General features: G+C 38.9%; 1 protein-coding gene across 2 annotated transcripts in view; it reads left to right on the forward strand.

Annotated features, from left to right (window-relative positions):
• PARP8 (poly(ADP-ribose) polymerase family member 8) overlaps positions 1-18,032 on the forward strand; it is a 122,420-nt gene that overhangs the window by 57,324 nt on the left and 47,064 nt on the right. Inside the window, exons 3-7 of one of the 2 annotated variants that reach the window (XM_033009025.2) lie at positions 127-164; positions 6,370-6,459; positions 7,782-7,852; positions 10,249-10,326; positions 14,831-14,925. In XM_033009025.2, the coding sequence (XP_032864916.2) occupies positions 127-164; positions 6,370-6,459; positions 7,782-7,852; positions 10,249-10,326; positions 14,831-14,925 (372 nt within the window). The remainder of the gene's footprint in view (positions 1-126; positions 165-6,369; positions 6,460-7,781; positions 7,853-10,248; positions 10,327-14,830; positions 14,926-18,032) is intronic. The other variant, XM_042804692.1, reaches the window with a different exon arrangement.

The raw sequence follows: 18,032 nt of genomic DNA on the forward strand, positions 1-18,032 counted from the left end.
CTGTCAGAAACCTATAAATAAACATGAAATAGTACAGGAGTAGGGAAAGAATGTTATGCCAGCAGTTAATGTTGTTGTTACTAATTCTGTTCTGTTTTTTTTTTTTCTTTTTTTTTCTTTTTACAGTGTATCCTATTCAGTGCATGTCTCTGAGGATTACCCAGGTACAGTGCAACATTCCTGTCCATGACACATGTATGCATGCTACTGCAGTTTGCTATATTCAGATGAGAATGTCTGAAAGGGTATTGATGTCTTTCAGATGCATCCTTGTGCTAATCGTTTTCCATGAACTAGATTATTTTCAGTCATTTCTCCTTTTCAGGCATCATTTATCAGCTGGGTCAGGGTGGGAAAACCTGGTTCACAAGTCTACAGAGTCCGAAGCTTATGATGCTTTCCATGTCTGGAGCCAACAATGATAGGAATGAGAAAGCACCCAGTTCCTCTTTGGCATGGTAGATAAAGCTTGATCTTTCAAGAGGCTGAGCAGTCTGGCATGGAGCCAGCAAAGCACTTCTGAATTAGACCTTAATGAGACTACTCCCATTCTTCAAGTTAAGCCTGTGGACTTGCATTGATGCTTCTCAGGGTCAGTGGGAGCCAAGGATTTCTGTGTGGGTATGTCTCTGGTAATGTAAGCTTGAAAAGCTGTTCCCAGCTGCTCAGTCCTGCCTCCCTTTCATACTCTGATCCGGGTTGGCAAAAGCATTTGTGTAACCGTGAGGCCAATCTAGACAAGGGGAGTTATTTATATGAAGGACAACCAGGCAATAGGAAAAGCTAGTTTTCAGCTAGCTTATTTCCCTGGTTTACTTCAAAGAGACTGAACAGATACTTTGAGTGCACAGAGGTTAGCAGAAGTGGAGACGGAAGCAAGGATGAAGGCAGACAGGCACTGTGCAAGTAAAGGTACGTGGTAGTACTGTTGGATTGCACCACATGGTGTATTTTGCACCCGGAATTATTTAATAGTGTAAGTACCATGAATGATATGCAACCCTCTGGCCTTTTTTGATCTTCATCCATAACATCTCTGTAATATTTCTGAAAGAAATATTTCTTGTTTCCTTTAGAGTCTCTAAAGAAGTGAGGCTTTGATCTTCTTCACTGATAAGCAATAGACTGTACCTGTCCAAAACACCAGAATGTTTGAAGCAGACATAGAGAGGAATCAACATCAGCAGTGATGCTAAATATGGTGGATTATGTGAAAGAACACTAACAAACTTAATGAGAGATATTTTTTTAATCAGTAAATACTGGAGGGAAAACTGCTACTAATAATAATCTTTTCAAAATGTAGTAAGGGGAGGAACTGAGATTCATAATATACACAGCCACATCAGCGATAGATTGATTTACTGATTATGCCATTTACCTGACAGTGAGACAAATAGTTGAAAAAAATCTTCATTGTATGTTATTAACAGTTTGTTTTATTTAACATCACAAAACATGATCTCTGGAAAACCCTAACTAAATGGCAGGCCGGAGCACTGAACCAGAAGTTATGCCCACAGCAGGTGAGATCTCATCTCTGGGCAAGATCCTGTGTCTGACAGACCTATAACGTCCCTTACAAATGCTATTTGCAGTGTGCTCTGATGGCATGTGTGCCTGAGTGACTTTGGTGTCTCTAAAACCTAATGAATATTCTCTGCCATCACGCCCTATATTTTAAAGCCAGATAGAATTTGAACATTTTACACTGTAGCTAGCTTGGGGCAGGGAGACAAAGTAAACCAGCTGCACATTTACTGATTAAAAATAACCCTTCAATGCTTTGAAAGACCTATTTTCATTTGTATCTCAAGTTTTTGCAGGATGTGTGTTTGCTTTGTAATGAAGAGGTGTTCAGCGTGTTAAGAATGATAATGACTCTTTGCCATTTTACAGCTTTGATCCTAAAAATACTCATTTTGACTTGATGAGCCAGATTCTTTGTTTTCTCTCTTTGTCCTAAATCTCTAACTTAACATTACTGAGGGCTGTGGCTCTCTTCTCTGGCATGTATTTTAAAGAACGTTTCCGGGACATGTTAGGGTCAGGGTGTGATGGTGTCAAGTCTGGGAAGCTCTGTGCTGCTATCTTCCTCAACTGGAAGGTGATCTCCATGTATAGCTGCTAGTTGATAGAGTTCAGAGCAGCACATGCTCATCCAATTAATGTTCTCACAGGATAAATGTTTACAGATCAATAAGTCCATTAGTGCGTAGCTATAAAAAATTTCTATCCTCTGGAGATTAAGAGTGTGTAATACACGGATCAAATTTGGAAATCCAGGAGAAGGCTGTCAGAGTTGATCATCATAAGTTTATAGAATGGTTTGGATTGGAAGGGACCTTGAAGATCATCTAGTTCCACCCCCCCTGCCATGGGCAGGGACACCTTCCACCAGACCAGGTTGCTCCCAGCCCCGTCCAGCCTGGCCTGGAACCCTTCCAGGGAGGGGGCAGCCACAGCTGCTCTGGGCACCCTGGGCCAGTGTCCCACCACCCTCACAGGAAAGAATTTCATCCTTATATCTAATATAAATCTACCCTCTTTCAGTTTAAAACCATTACCCCTTGTCCTGTCACTATACTGCCTGATAAAGGGTCCCTCCCCATCTTTTCTGTAGCCCCCTTTAAGTACTGGAAGGCCACTAGAAGGTGTCCCCAGAGCCTTCTCCAGGCTGAACAACCCCAACTCTCTCAGCCTGTCCTTGCAGGGGAGCTGCTCCAGCCCCCTGATCATCTTCATGGTCCCCCTCTGGACCCCCCTGAGCAGGTCCATGTGCTTCTTGTGTTGGGGTCCCCAGAGCTGGACACAGCACTGCAGGGGGGGTCTCATGAGAGCAGAGTAGAGGGGCAGAATCCCCTCCCTCGACCTGCTGGCAGCCCGGGACACGGTTGGCTTTCTGGGCTGTGAGTGCACATTGTTGGCTTACAGTCAGTTTTCCACCCACTAATACCCCCAGGTCCTTCTCTGCAGGGCTGCTCTCTATCCACTCATCACCCAGCCTGTATCTGTGCTTGGGATTGCCCTGACCCACGTGCAGGACCCTGCACTTGGCCGTGTTGAACTTAATGAGGTTTGCACAGGCCCATCTCTCCAGCCTGTCCAGGTCCCTCTGGATGCCATCCCTGCCCTCCTGCGTGTCACTGCACCACACAGCTTGACATCGTCAGCAAGTTTGCTGAGGGTGCACTCAGTCCCACTGTCCATGTTGCTGACAAAGATGTTAAATGGCACCAGTCCCAGTGCCAACCCCTGAGGAATGCCACTCATCACTGCTCTCTGCTTGGACATGGAGCTGTTAAAATAAATTGCAAATGCATGAAACAAATACATTAAAATAGAAGAGATTAAGTTAGTATACGAATGATGTTCATTCAGCCAAAAGTGATACCACCACAAGTAAACTTTCTGTACTGTAAGAAGAGCTTTGGGTAATGCATGTACTCTAGCTGCTTGCAATGCTGTTATGTGTGCAGTGTCACCTCTTTGGCACTGATAACAGTGTGTAGCTACTGCTGAATTGCTTCATAAAGCATCAGAAGATTACAAACAGCTGAGCATTAAATCATGCCTATGGGAACTGTAATAAGACATGACAACTTCCAATAATGGAAGGTGTTAGAAAGTTTCATAATTAGGAGTGAAAGCTAAAAATATGCTCACAAAGGCACACTGAAGAACCTCACAGGAGTAGTGTTGAGACAGTAATGTCTCAAATGTATATATATGTTGCTGAAATTGTGAAAATATCACAGCAAATTTTAGACGCAGGTAATAATAGTTCCAGCAAAATATTCCTGTAACCATTTTCTCATTGCTTTGACACAACTGGGAAAAGTAATGCTTCTAAGGAGCAGTTATAGAATATGACATCAATGAGTAGACTTAAGTCCCATTAATATGAGTGTATCATGACTCCTATGAGAACCATGGCAGCAGCAAGCATTTTGCTAATGAATATATGTTCAGTGATATGTGTTGACTGCCATAAACTTGTAGAATTGCTGTAGTTTTTTATCCCAGTGATTTGTGGGTTATACGTGTGTTAACAGAAACATCCTTTTCTTAGACCTCATTAGATTGCAGCAGAAGTGGAGAGAACCAGTTTGGCAGCAAGTGGTTTGCTGCATTCATCCACTAAGTCCAAGCAGTAGGTCTTTGTTAAGAGGACCTAGTTAAGGTCCTGGGTTAAGAGGAGAGGTGTTCCTGGGTGTAGTGGCTTAGAAACGGGATGTTGAAGAAAGCAAACTAAAGCCAGTATCTTAATTTCAGGTTTCATTAGACTGATGGAAGGAAAGAAAAAAACCATAAAAGCTGCCAAATAGAAAAGGAAAACAAAAACTTGGCAGGGAAAATCATATTATCGAGCTGCCAATAAAGAATGACAATGGACATGAAAATATAATTAAAAACTATAAAACCTGTAACTGAGCAGTCCTTTTTTCCATATATGTATATCTTGGTAATTGTTTATTCTGTACAGCATGTATTATTGTTTTTCTTACTTTTTCATACAGCAATAAGTTCTAGCACTTGGATTTCCTTTCTCCCATCCATATATATGGTGTTAGGTATATTTGGAGCCAAATGGTGGCCTCTGTTATTCCAGCTCATTGGACTCTTTAGCAGTAAGTTAGACTCCCAAATCTGGGAAAGGAATGGGCCTGTGTTATATATGCCCAGAGCCATCCAGCTGGCTAACACTGAAATGATGACAGCAAGGTGGAGCATGCACACAGAGGCAAGGCAGGGCTTCATGGAGAAGGTGGGATGCTGCTCTCCCGGAGACATAGTTCACAGCCTGTTCTACCGACAGACAGACGTGGGAGAAGGAGTGAACGTCAGCAGGTGGCTGCAGGGATCCTGTTTTATTCACACGATGCTGTGGCTCTAAAACACATGCCTGTGCCAAGCGGGTAGCTGAGCAGATACAGACTGCTGTGCCCACTGGAGCACGGTGCTCGGGGAAAAGTGGCGTCAGCCTCCTGCAGCAATTGCCTGCACTCAATATGTGTGTGTTAAGCTCAGTGCAGATCACTTGGATTGTCTTGTGGGACAGCGCAGGAGTGAAAGTAGGCGAAGGTGTGGGACAGTGTCAGACTTGGTGGAAGATGTGGGAACGTTGTAGAGAGGCTGCTCCGCAGGCGGGAAGGCTGGTAGAGCCCCGCGCGCCTGCCTGCGTGCAGCAGCGCGGCGGCCGGCTTGCAGAGGCAGCGTGGCACACCTGCGCGGGAAAGGAAGGGGCGGCAGCGCCCGGGCTTCGCGGGGCGCAGGCTGCTCACAACCTCTGCAGGACAAAGGATAATGTGACTGAATTTACTGCTCAGTCAATGTTAACGTCTTTAACATTTCACTGGAAGCACTGTGGTCAGAGGCTTTGATATTGCAGTGGTGTGCTTAAAATTACATGTGCGTTCGTGCACTTTGCTGATGTGGGACCAGAGTGTTCGGAATTATGATAGATCAAGTCCTTGTTTCAGTTCTCTTATTTGTCTCTTTATCTGTGATTAACTTAATTGTCAGCCTTTCTGCTCTAGAGCATAAGTTTCAACTCATCTCAGATTAGTGGAAAACAAAATATTGCTACTTTCATAGGCAGTTCAGCAATTCATGTAAAATTAGCTTCTTCAGATACTACATAAAAACTTGCTGCTCCTTGTATTGTTACTAAATGTTTGGTTGGAAAGCAAAAAAAGAAACCAAGTCAAAAAAACAACACCCCTCAGCCTAATCCCAATATTTTGTAAGAAAATTTGGGATAGACTTTCCATGTTCATATCCATCCCTAACATTTTTGTATAATTGGGAGGAATTTTTTTTTTTTCCCTGAATCAGGTGCAAGAAAGGTTATCCACTGATTAGAAGATACTTCAAACAACCTTTATGTGACTAAGCAAAATGAGACACAGGTATTTTGCATAATGGACTGTTAACACCCAGCTCTGAATGCAGCCTTCACTCTGCACAGCAGATCTGGCTTGAGTTTTAGTGTCAGGCGTAGCAAAAAACATAGAACAAATCTTAATTTTGGAAGAAGTTGGTTCAAACCTCCATAAGCCTTGTCGATGGTTCAGAGCAGCACTTGGTATGATTCATGAAAGCCATGACATCGGACTCTAGGGGTTTGCTTGTATAAGATTTGGGTACGAATTTTCCATCTTTTTGGTATTTTTCTTTTCATAAGCAATCTCAAGAGAAAAAAAACAAAAACAAAAACCAAACAAACCACGAGGAGGATGATAGTGCTTGTCTTCCCTAACCATCTGGGGAGTGGTTCCTTATGGTACAAGGGTGGGACAGGCAACGTGGGAAGAAGCTGGCAGAGCACAACTGGACTTCACCATGAAAGGTGTTTTTCTTTCGTAGATAACACTTATGTTTCCAGTTCTGATAATGATGAAGATGTGTTAGTTACAACAGACCCAATTCCAGTAATTTTCCACCAAATCGCTACAGGTAATCTTCTGTCCCAAGTGCCTTACCAAGTTCATATTTTGCGAGGAAAGACAAGATGTTACCTGCTCTTAAAGGGAGATATGTTAATGTGTACAGCTATACAGTTTGCTATTTTCTCACAGTCTTTCTGTAGTAAATTTTCCTACATTTCAGAATAGAAGAAATTAAAACATTTCTTTTGGGGATCACCATGATTGTGTGGACAGAATGTATTTTATTCTTTTAATGTCTTGCAGTCTTTGCTAAAGCAAGTCTCCTTCAATACAGTCAGAGGTGCTTAATACTTCCCAGTTACTAGTTTTCATGCTCACTTGCTCAAAACTTCCCTAAATCTTCACCATTGGGGATGAAACAGTCTATAACTACCATTGCCTCTGGTGAATTATTTCAGGAAATTTCAAACAAAATGGTTCAGCTGTTTCACTAAATTAGACTATAGAAAAAAATACATTTTTTTCCCAGTGATTTTGGGGACCTCTCATTTGAAATTACTTCCATACTTTCAAAAATTATTTGATACATAAAAGGGTATGCTTTTCAGACATATAGGCACATTTATACAATATATAATCAAGATTTGTGCATACTCCATGGAGACTTTATAGATTTTAGCAGACAAATTCCCTGATGATTTTAGGCTGCAGGAGAAACTGCACAGAGCAGTCTTAATTCTGGCAGTTCTTCAGATAGGAACACTTGACTTTGCAGTCTTTTTATTATTATTACAATGCTTTAGGGCTTTTTTTGAATAACACAGAATTACTTTGAATTCTGCTGGAAAACCAATATGATCTTCAGTCTCTGATTTCATTTATACCAATGTAAATCAAGAATAATTTCACTGAAGTCAAAGCAGTGACACCCAAACTGGCCATTACAGTCAGAAGTTAAGATAAATTTTACTTGCAAATATTTCTGTAATTTAAGAAGAAATAAAGACTGACATTTAGAATAGAATTAAAACCTATGTTTTGTATGAAAGATGATCTGATATAATTTTGGTGAGGGGTTTTGATTTTTCTTTCTTTTATAAGGTATACAAAATTAATGAACACCCCTAAATTGTAAATCACAGATTGGGAAGAACAAATCTCCTAGATGGACTATCTGAAGTTCATTTCACAGTTAAAGATATGAGTCTTCTGAGATGTAGGGGCTTTTTAATTTTAGACTGTTGTATTGTAAACTTTTTGATGCTTTACATATCTGTAACTTTTTGTTCCTAACTTGCTCTGCTACTGCAACTAAGTATTTCAAGTCTCCATATGCAGAATGATTTCACATTTTTCACAGATGTTCCATGTTTTCCCTTTTCTTTTAAGAATTAAGAAAAACCAGTGATGTCAACTATTGCTTATCCATAAAATCAAAATTACAGAGAGAGAATGGAGAGGTATGTATTTTTTGTATGCATGTTTTAACAGAAGTTATCTTAAGAAACAACAGAAAAATAAAATATCAATGTTTACCATAGATTTCCTGTCAAATGCATGCTTACACAAGATGTACACATTTACACGTTTTAGACGCTGAGTGTAGTTCTCTGGGTTTCATGTGTGGATTAACCAGTGAATCACTCAGTTGGGATAGGAATGCTCCCATCCTAGGAAATACAGTTTTAACGTTTATTTCATTTTCCATTCAACAGTGGTATAGACCTCGTCTACCCTAAAAATAGAGCTGTCCTGGAGAGGTAGATCATGATGCAATTACCTTTTAACCTACTCTTTCACACAGGACCACATCCCATTTATTAGCTCACTACTTCTTCATGTGGCCTACAGCAGCACCACTGGAGGCTGTAAACCTCTGCATGACTGTATTCAGCATAAGTAGTGTCTGGAGTATTAATGCTTTCCAGTTAAAGTTGTATTTTGCTGTACCTCTGGCATGGGTCCTTGACCAGTCTCACTGGGACATTAACTCAAGAAGAAGTGACACTAACGTGAAGTCTACAAGGTTTGACAGTGTTATGGGTGCAAAGAAGGTGCCACATAGGCTCCTACCTCAAGAAATTGAGCGTTGCATCAAGAGTTCATGTGCTTGACTTACAGACTGCCATTGGTTAGGGTCATTGCTGAGTTTTTTGATGACTGCTTTTTACACTCCAATCTGTGTTTGATCCTGGGAAGGGGAGATAAGCATGCCCAGATATGCTAATGTGTATGGTTGTTTTTTTAGTAGATAAAATCTGATTTGGTGTAAAAAGCTTCCCTAGAAATACTTTGCTTCTACTGCCTCATCACTGTATTCAGTGTTAAGTAAACATTAGAAAAATTTCAAGTGCAGGAAGAATTTACCCATCAGATGAAAAGCCTGAGATACAGTTCGCTTCTACAGGACTGAGTTTGAGCTTTTACTTTTTATCTGAATGAGGTACTTAAATATGAGAGTACTGAAAAAAAACCAAAATAAACCTTCAGGAAAAGGTCTCTAACACGGGCCATTTCTGTTGGCAAGACAGAGGTTTGGTTAGGATGGGATGGGTTTGTCACTATTCTGATGTGAGAGTTTTGTTTCTCTTTGGTTTCTGTTGAATTTTTGTTCAGCTGAATTCTGTTTTAACAAAGACTTTCCCTTGACCTAAGGTTAGTGTTAAACAAAGAAGACTAATTTTGTTTCTTTTCATTGAAGTAGAAGCAGAAATTATTTTTATGGTTTGTAGAAAATTGCCATCGAATTGGCTGAAATACAATTTCTGTTCTATGTATACATACAGTGAGTAGAGCAGGAATTTAGAGGCAAAGGTAGGGACATGTGATTAGAATGTCTGACCATAGAAGTTGGTGGTAAGGAGGGTACTTATGAATACGTGGAATTTAGGGGTAACTTCTATTCTTTGATTCATACATCTGATTACCATTATGTCAGTTCTGTGTTGGACATATATACAAAATAAGCAGTAAGTACATCATGTTCAGGTTGATGTGAAAAATAATGATTTTAGCAGGTGTTCCTTAGGGGGGGATCCTTGTCAGCATAGGACTTAGAAATAACACATGGTTTGTGGGAAACAAGAATCAATATCTTCAAACAATTACATAATTATAACTAAAGATCCATTGGTGGGAAGCTGAATATAACACTTCGGCTCATGCTGAGTTGCAGTCTGTACCAGGATCAGTTCTGTTTATTTGAATGCAATTATTCACAGAGCAGCCTATTTAGAGCAGGTTTTACTTGGGCAAGAGTATTACTTTCTAATCTTTAATTTTCAAAGTCTCAGAACAGAGCTCGTCAGAAAATTAAGTTTGAACTTTTCTGGCAACAGGCTGAAACTTCGGTTAAAAATAATAAGTAGCTATGTGTCTGTCAGTTTTTCACAGAAAGAAGCTTAAGACATCCCATGTTCAGATTTTAGTTATTTCCTTAAATTATTGGAATTGATTTACCAGGATAAAGTAAATTAGAGTTTTACTAGGTCTCTGAAACACCAAATTATGTGTTGTTTAGCAAAAGCCCGGAGTGAAGTATCTCTGCGTAGCCTACTGAATTCCCCAGTTCCTTAAAATACCACACTGTGTCTGGAGCCAGACAAAGTATTGTCTCTCCAACATACATTCAGGGTGTTTTTATGTACCCAGTTAGTGGGTGCTTGCCTTGTCTGATATTTCACTATCCTTAAAACAGGCCCTTGGTACTTTTCTGGAAAAATTATACCAAAATATCTCTTAATAAAGGGTGCTATGAGCTTACCTGTAAAAACATTATTCCTATAGTTATAATTAGAACTGTAATTGCAAGATAGGATATCGCTTATATCATTGTTAACTTTCCTTTTCCATTAAGGACTCACGGCACAACAGCACAGTTGAAGACGACTCTGAAGGAGATAATGATTCTGAGGAATTTTATTATGGTGGACAGGTAAGAGGGGAAATTTTTGCACAAGTTTCAAGAAATTAATATTTGAAAGCTTCTGTTCATTACATTACAAATTTATGACAGTAATTCCTTATTTTTATTCAACATTGACTAGAATGCCATGTGTATATATACATAGTATTTTATAGCAGAAATGTTGAGTATGTTATACTTTATAATTATATAAAATTTAAAATAAGATTAGTTTCTTTACATTTGCAAAGGTTTAAGAATAGAAGAAGCAAGTACTTTTCAGAATGTTTGAAAATAGAAGCCGGTTGCTTACTTCCAGGAAATAAATATTCATTCTTTAAAGCTTACTCCATTATTGATACAAATGGGAAGTCAAGCTGGATCCAAATCCGTTTCCTCTGGAGGACTGCCATTTTGTAAATTGAAGAGCACTGCAATTTAATGGTAAAAATGGTTATTACGAAACAGTTTTGAACTAGGCAATAGTTCATTCTTTTTCTGAGCTCTACAGTTAAACTCACCTTGAAAAATGATGCATATTTTTAGATTAATGTACTGCTCTGTCTTTCCCTCAGCAGAATTAGTTATTATTACATTCTCTTATGTATTGGGAGGTAAAATCTCTTCATCTCTTTTCCTTTTGCAGTGTCAATAGTGCACTTCATACTGCTAGTCTCTTTGTTCAGATTTTTCTTATCTTTTTATTCTGACTGTTGCCCCAAAGGAATCGTTCCTCACTTACGGTATTAAAACTGTTTATTTCGATGAACATTTTAGCGAATTACAGTTGCTGTTTATGAAGGTTGTCACTGCCTCAGCCTTGAGGCTGAAGCCATCCGTGCCCTGGGTGCAGAGCCAAGGCTGCAGGAGCACACCAGCAGTGCCAGCCGGTTGGGTCAGTGCAGGGAGCGTGGGATGCTGATGAGCAGGACATCACTGAGCCTCTTGTCTTGCAGATCCAACAGCGTGGTGGGATTTGAATACAAAATACATCTTGAGGTCCTTTACTCTTAAAAAAAAAAAAAAAACAACAAAAAAAAAACCATACTCCTGAAAAGCTATTAAAACTGATTGAAACAGGAACTGAAAGAATGTATTTTCAGTGTCAGAAATAACTGACATGGGGTATTAACTCATGTTCACTTTAGGAATGACTGCAGGAATTGCCTCTCTTAGCCACCAATTCGTACAGGCCCACAGAGTGCTGGGGAGGACCATAGACACACACCTCAGTGCAAAGAGCAGTGTCTTATTTTAATCTGCCTGAGAGGAAAAACTTTATGATTTTGCCCTGTAGTGATGAGTTGTGTGTACTGGCTTCATTTTTCAACTCTGCAGAAAGGCCAGTAGCCTCAAGGTGAAAGAGAAGGCAGCAAACAGCTGGGAGTGCTTATTTCTTGAATCAGTGCTAATACATTTGGTAAAGGATACTTGCCAGTGCCCAAATGAAGGAATAAATATTAATGCTGCCTATGAGATATGAACACAGAGAGCACTACATCATTTTGGAAGGTGTAAAAGAGCTGTGTAGTAGGAAATACTGGTTAGAATTTAGTTGCCTTATATTTGAAGTGGAAACTACATTATATTGCGTTGTCATTTTTTTTAAGGTAACATTTTTTTAATTGAAGGAATTATAACTGGCAAACTATAATTGGATCAGCAATAAAAATAAAATACCAGATGACTGTGAATGTCTTGAGCATAGAATATTCAAAAAGCAAAGTAAGAAGAACAAATACACAAAAAAAGACATCATAGAAAGTGTATTTAACAAGAGGAAAAAAAAAAGGAACTTTTGAATTTAAAATTTCATGGTCAATAAGACAAAATTTCAAAGAAGACCTGTAGAATTAAAGAAAATATTGAAGACTCAGAAAATAAAAAGCAAAGCAGGTAATGAGCAAAGCTCCTCAAGAGGTAAAAAGAACAGTCCTTTTTCAAATAAAGTGATTGTAAGACTTACTAAGTGAGCACCAGGTGTATTGGGAGGACAAAATTATTGACTCTATATGTGGAGAACAAGCAAGGCAAGCTGCTTCATTTGAGACAAGTGTGTGCTGTGCCCACAGAGAAAGCGGACAAAAATACTGACTTCAGCAACTAGAGGGAATAGATGCCAGTGTAATTGTGTGCAATACAGTTGGGAGAGGTGGAGGTCAGGGATAATTCTTAACATTTCTAAGTGGTTGCAGCTGGAAAGACCAGAGAGCCACTGATGATGAAGCAAGGACCATGGAGGATGGGAAATGACATTTGATGGGCAGTGAAAACAAGATACGACCTTTTGGTCATAAATTAAGTGTTTGTATCCACTTCCTAGACACCTGTTTATAATCCTCCCTAAGGATTTAATGGATAAATAAAGTAGCTGAGTGATTCAAGAGCCTAAGTCCTATTGATTTTCAATGGGATTTAGGTTTGTAAATCACTTAATCTCCTTTAAAAATGCAACCTTCTGTCATTATGTGGGACAAAATAATCTGAATCAGATCTCAGATTAAAAACCGAGGCATTTGAACACAGACCTTTCAGACACAGCAAAGTTAACAGTTTTTTTTAACTTTTCTATTAACTTTCTCAGAGACTCTTGGTTAATTCTTGCATTGAATCTTTATCTTCTACATTTGCAAATGAGAACAGGAGATTAAAACACTGTCTCTAGTGCTTCAGTTACAAGACACACTTGCAAATGCAGATATACAAAACTCTGACAGTCTCCTCTGCATACATCATTATGTCTGTGGCACTAATTCAGGAGTGGAAAATACCATACTGTGGTGTTACAATTTGCCAGAGCACTGGTTTGTTTCCTTTTTGAGTTCATAACCTCTTACCATCAGAAAATAAATTGGCAGAAGCATTATGTTGAGTCCTTCAGTGTTCTGTACAGTGTTCCTTTTGGATTTTACTATTATTGATACATAAGACTGATTAAAAAAATGTGGTTTAGGACCAACAAATGTGGCAAGTGTACTGCAGCTATGATTTGTGAAATGATTGCTGTGCTCTCTTTGGAAGCAGGACAGCAATTATTTATGCATCATTAAAGAATTCATCTTTGAGTAATAAGCATGGAAAAAGGATTGGTTTGTTCCTACCTAAAGTGGGGGGGGGGGGGAAACCAAACTATAATAAAGGTTTTCTTGCCATGCTTTTCTACTTGGAAAATTGTTCTGACATGCTGGCCCAAACAAGGGAGGGATGCTTGGCTTATACTCTTCTGGTCATGAATATCGTTGATATCTCTGATAAACACATGCCCATGCTATGCTGATGAATTCTGTGCCTTATATTTGAAGAATTCTAAGTCTAATCAAATTACTCTTCACTAATTTTCACATGTAAAATTTATCTTCGGATTATTGTTTTAATTCTATTGAAATTTATTTAATTAGATTGAAAAGTACATCAGAGCTGAAAGTGTCACAGCACTTGTCTCCTGCAGATTTGTATGTACAAACTGTAGATACAGTTCTGCAGTAGCAAGAATTCTCTGCAGGAACTCCTGTCTAAGGAGATATATATATGTCTAAAGAGATAAATTACACTCTTGTGCTTTGCTCTCTGAATTTGTCAAAGATAAAGCCAAATCAGACTCTCATTTCTGAATCTGTCCAAATCTAGGAAGTTCACTGACTCTTGTGGAACTACTGTCATTCCAATTGTAAAAAAGTAGAATTAGGTTCACACAATCAGGAGCATACTGCTTAACGAGAAAGTAGTAATAGACTATGAATAGATTGTTACTAGCCTAAAGAGGTATTTTGGTCCTTGTAAGAGGATATTACTTATTTTGACTTCATACAGTCCAACCAAACCAGCTCACAAGTTTTGCATTATATTGTAAGCACTAACATAACTTTTTTCATTTTTCATGTAGAGTTTCTAAAAAATGGGGATGATGTCTAAATAGTTGTTTCTTTACACCTTCTCTGGAAAAATGCTTAAAATATGAACATGTTCTTTAATATTTTTTTTTCATCTGATATCATGGCACTGATGAATAGAATATAGCCAATGAGTAGACTGAAAATGTAATTTAGATGCTAAGACACTTCATATATAGAATAGTTTCATGCTTCTCTTGTTCAGCCCAAGCCATTCTATGTCTAATATATATGAGAGTGTGACAACAAGCAAGATAGGGAGCAAACCTTTCTCCTGTAGTAGTTGGACTGGGATGGTATGTCTGGGGAGACATCGTTCTTCTCCTAAACAGTCTTAAAATACACGTGTCCCAGAAAAAAACCCGACAAGACAGGACAGAGGAATGAATCTTTGCAGCTTCTCTTCCCACAAACAGGAGTGGGGACTCTAAAAAAATTCCGATGCAGAGGTCCCTGTTTTGCAGATCTCTGCTTAGCAGAGCTAGATCATGCTGCTTCAGCTTATCAACACAGTGCCCTTTCTGAGCATGGCATTAAGGAATCTTTATGCAGCGTATTTTGGAGGGGGAACTGTCAAGAGCCTAGATTGGGTGCCAGTAATGAAATAAATAAGAACTCCTAGCATATTTGTTTTTCTCTGGTAGGTTAGCTATGATGGAGAACTCCACAAGCACCCACAACTGGAGGCTGATTTGACAGCAGTGAGAGAGCTCTATGGACCTAATGCAGTATCTCTCAGGTATGTCATTGACGTTTCCATATTGTAGAACCTTTAACATTTTGGAGATTGAGTTCTTTCTAGACCTTCCCTGACTGCCAAAGCATGAGTCACTTCTGGTGATTTCTGTATATTGTGTGGCAAAAGGAAGGAGCACAGCTGGCTAGCAATACTGGTTTTGTGTTAGGTTTTGTTTTGTTTTGTTTTGTTTTGTTTTGTTTTGTTTTTGTGGTTGAGTACTGATACAGCTGGCTGTGCTGAGAACAGCCCCTGGAATCCAGTTCTAAAACATCATTGTCTTTGGCAGTTCAGTCAGTATTTGATCAGGCTGTTGTATTTTGTTGAAAATTACAATTCAGCATTACTCTAAACCCTTGTTAAACTCCTTTACTGTCATACTCTGTCTCTTGCCCTGGCGGTGAACAAGAGAAATAAAGAGATTTAGTAAATGTTTTTCTGAGGGAAAGATTGAAGGAACTGGATTTGTCTAGCCTGGAAAAAAGATAAGAAGACATAATAACAGTTCTTCTTCTTCAAAAAAAACTGTTTGTAGATAGGAGGAGCAATCTAATATTATCTGGTGTCATCATGAGAGAGGCAATGAGAAACTTGCTGTGTTAGCAACAAGCAAGAATCTTATTAGATTTTAGGAAGCCTTTCTAATTGTGGGAATCTAAAGTATCCAACACAGGGAAGTGGTGGAACCTTAGTCAAAGGTGGAATGCAAAGAGTAATTAGACAAAAATTCTGTTGGACATATATGAGTGTGCATGATTCTGCCATAGGGTTTAGCTGTATGATATTTTTAATTCACTTCAGGTCTTTTATAACTTCATTTTCCATCTATGTAATCTTAATAATTTCATAAAAATAACAGGTAGGCAAGATGTAACAGACCTGTGAGATGTATTACAAAGAAAATATCAAATTTGCCATACAAACCATGTAATAAAATACAGAGAAGATAGACATACATGTATTGCAAGTAACAGTTCCCTTTAACCTCTAAACAATAAGCTCTGTTATTTTTGTCTAAGAAGATAGAGTATGTTTACAACTATGGTGTACTATACTTTTTCAAATTAAGCAGAAATTTCATTACATTTTTTGAGAACATTTAGTGAGATAAATGTTTAGTTGCCAAAATGATAACTATGAAATTGAGCATACCTTGATAATAGGCTCCCTCAGGCTCCTAAAATTGAAACATTATATGTAACCTTCCAAAAACTTTAATGCGTCTAATTAATTGAATCAACTGTTTTATTGGAAGCATTGTGATCTCTTTGGGCTCACTGTAGTAGAAACTGGCATCTGTGGCTGGTTTAGGTATGTGGAAGACTTCAATGCTTCTTCCACCCTGTTGCATTTGAAAAGACCTGTAAATTCTTGGAAATGACAAACACAGTGTTAAGCATTCAGTTTCATCGCTGTCCTGCAGCTCCACTTCTCTGTCAAGAGAGCACTCTGTCTGACATTGACACCCACTAAGATGCATATTTCCTAGACAGCTGACCATTTTTTAGTAGTAGGTCCAGCTGTCACAGAGTTAACTGTACATATAAAAGTGAAATGCCTATACCTGCCTGCTTCTCTCCACTGCCCTTTGAAATCTGGCCACCAAAGCCATGAGAAAGACCTCTGGACCAACTGATCCAAACTCTTCAGTATCTATTTACATTGCTTGTGAATTGCTGGACAGAGGACCCCTGTGAGCTTCAAAATCAAGAGCCATTGCAGCCATGGAGCCATTGTACATGGAGCCATTTTAGGCGGCAGATCATAAGCTGCACATGCTGGAAGAAAGCATCATTTCTTTCTCCCTTTCAGCTTGGGAAAGTAAAGCTGGAGTCAACATCTTGTGTCTAAAATACATTTTCTAGGGTGGTAATGGAGTGGGGGAAAAAGGATTTCAGTGAGTATGGAAATTCCACAGTTATAACTTATTTTTATCTTATCCTTTCTTCCACTAATATTTCTGTGTTTTGTTAATTCAACTATGTTTCTGTTTAATTTATAAAATGGTGCTTGTTCACAGCCTTTGGAATCTCATGCATGTGCATAACAACAGCTTGTAATCATAAATATTGCCTAGGAGTTCATAACAATTTGTTCTTCGAATCTTCTGGAAAATTAACAAAAAAATCTGAGTCCACTGTTGTGTAGAATAGTGGTGAAGCTGTTCGGTAGGTGGAAATTTTCACTGTTTCAAAGCCAGGTCTTCAGTGGACTTTAGGAGGTCAGCAAACACCTGTACAGCTCCAGGTGGGTGGACCCTGGAGCAGTGGTCAGGATGGCTGGGAAGCCACCAGGTAACACAGCCCTGGCCAACCATTTACCTGCCACGTGTGGGTGCATACAATCTAGAGAGAGACTTCGGGTTTGCCCTTATGAGAGACAACCATTGGAATGCTGAGGTCTGGTGGAAGCAGTTCCCTCCACCAAACTTCACAAGAGGTCAAGGCATTTCCAGTGCAAGCTAGGTCCTACCACGGGCTGAAAATCTACTTTGGTAGGAGATAGTTATAGTCACAAAAATATTTTTGTATTTCAAAATTAACATATCAACTTATTTATGCACAACTGCTACTGTGCACTGCCATAATCTAGTTTATTAGAAAAGTGTGGAAGTCACTGTAAGAACAAGCATATAAATGCAGTGTAAAGAAAAAAAACCTAGTGACTGGAAGCTGATCTGTGAAAAATTGAGAGATTGCACTTTTACAGTATTGTCTACTTAAGTAATTTAAATGAAAAGGAAAGCAATTTTTTATTTTAGTGTATGAATGAGTATTTTCTAGTCCTATTTTTGAGAAGTTTTCAAATACATTGGGGGAGAGCAATCAGAATGAGTCAGAAAATAAGAGGCAGAAAAGTCACACTTGAAATGTAAGATTTCAGATGACAATGAAACACCTGTCAGCGTAAGTTAAATCTGAACCTTGGGGATTCCAGTAATACTACACACAACAGATAAAATAATGTAACTATTGCCTTGAGCATATTGCAGGGCGATCTTTATGTTTTGACGAACAAAGGCTTGAATGTATGAAGTAATCCCACAGGTATAATATGCCACCCTCTAGGCTGTGTTGTATTTGTCTTCAATGATTTATCTCAAGCTTCTC

The sequence above is a fragment of the Tyto alba genome, unplaced genomic scaffold (assembly GCF_018691265.1).
Source record: "Tyto alba isolate M040663 unplaced genomic scaffold, T.alba_DEE_v4.0 Super-Scaffold_42, whole genome shotgun sequence".
In the NCBI taxonomy this organism is placed as follows: domain Eukaryota; kingdom Metazoa; phylum Chordata; class Aves; order Strigiformes; family Tytonidae; genus Tyto; species Tyto alba.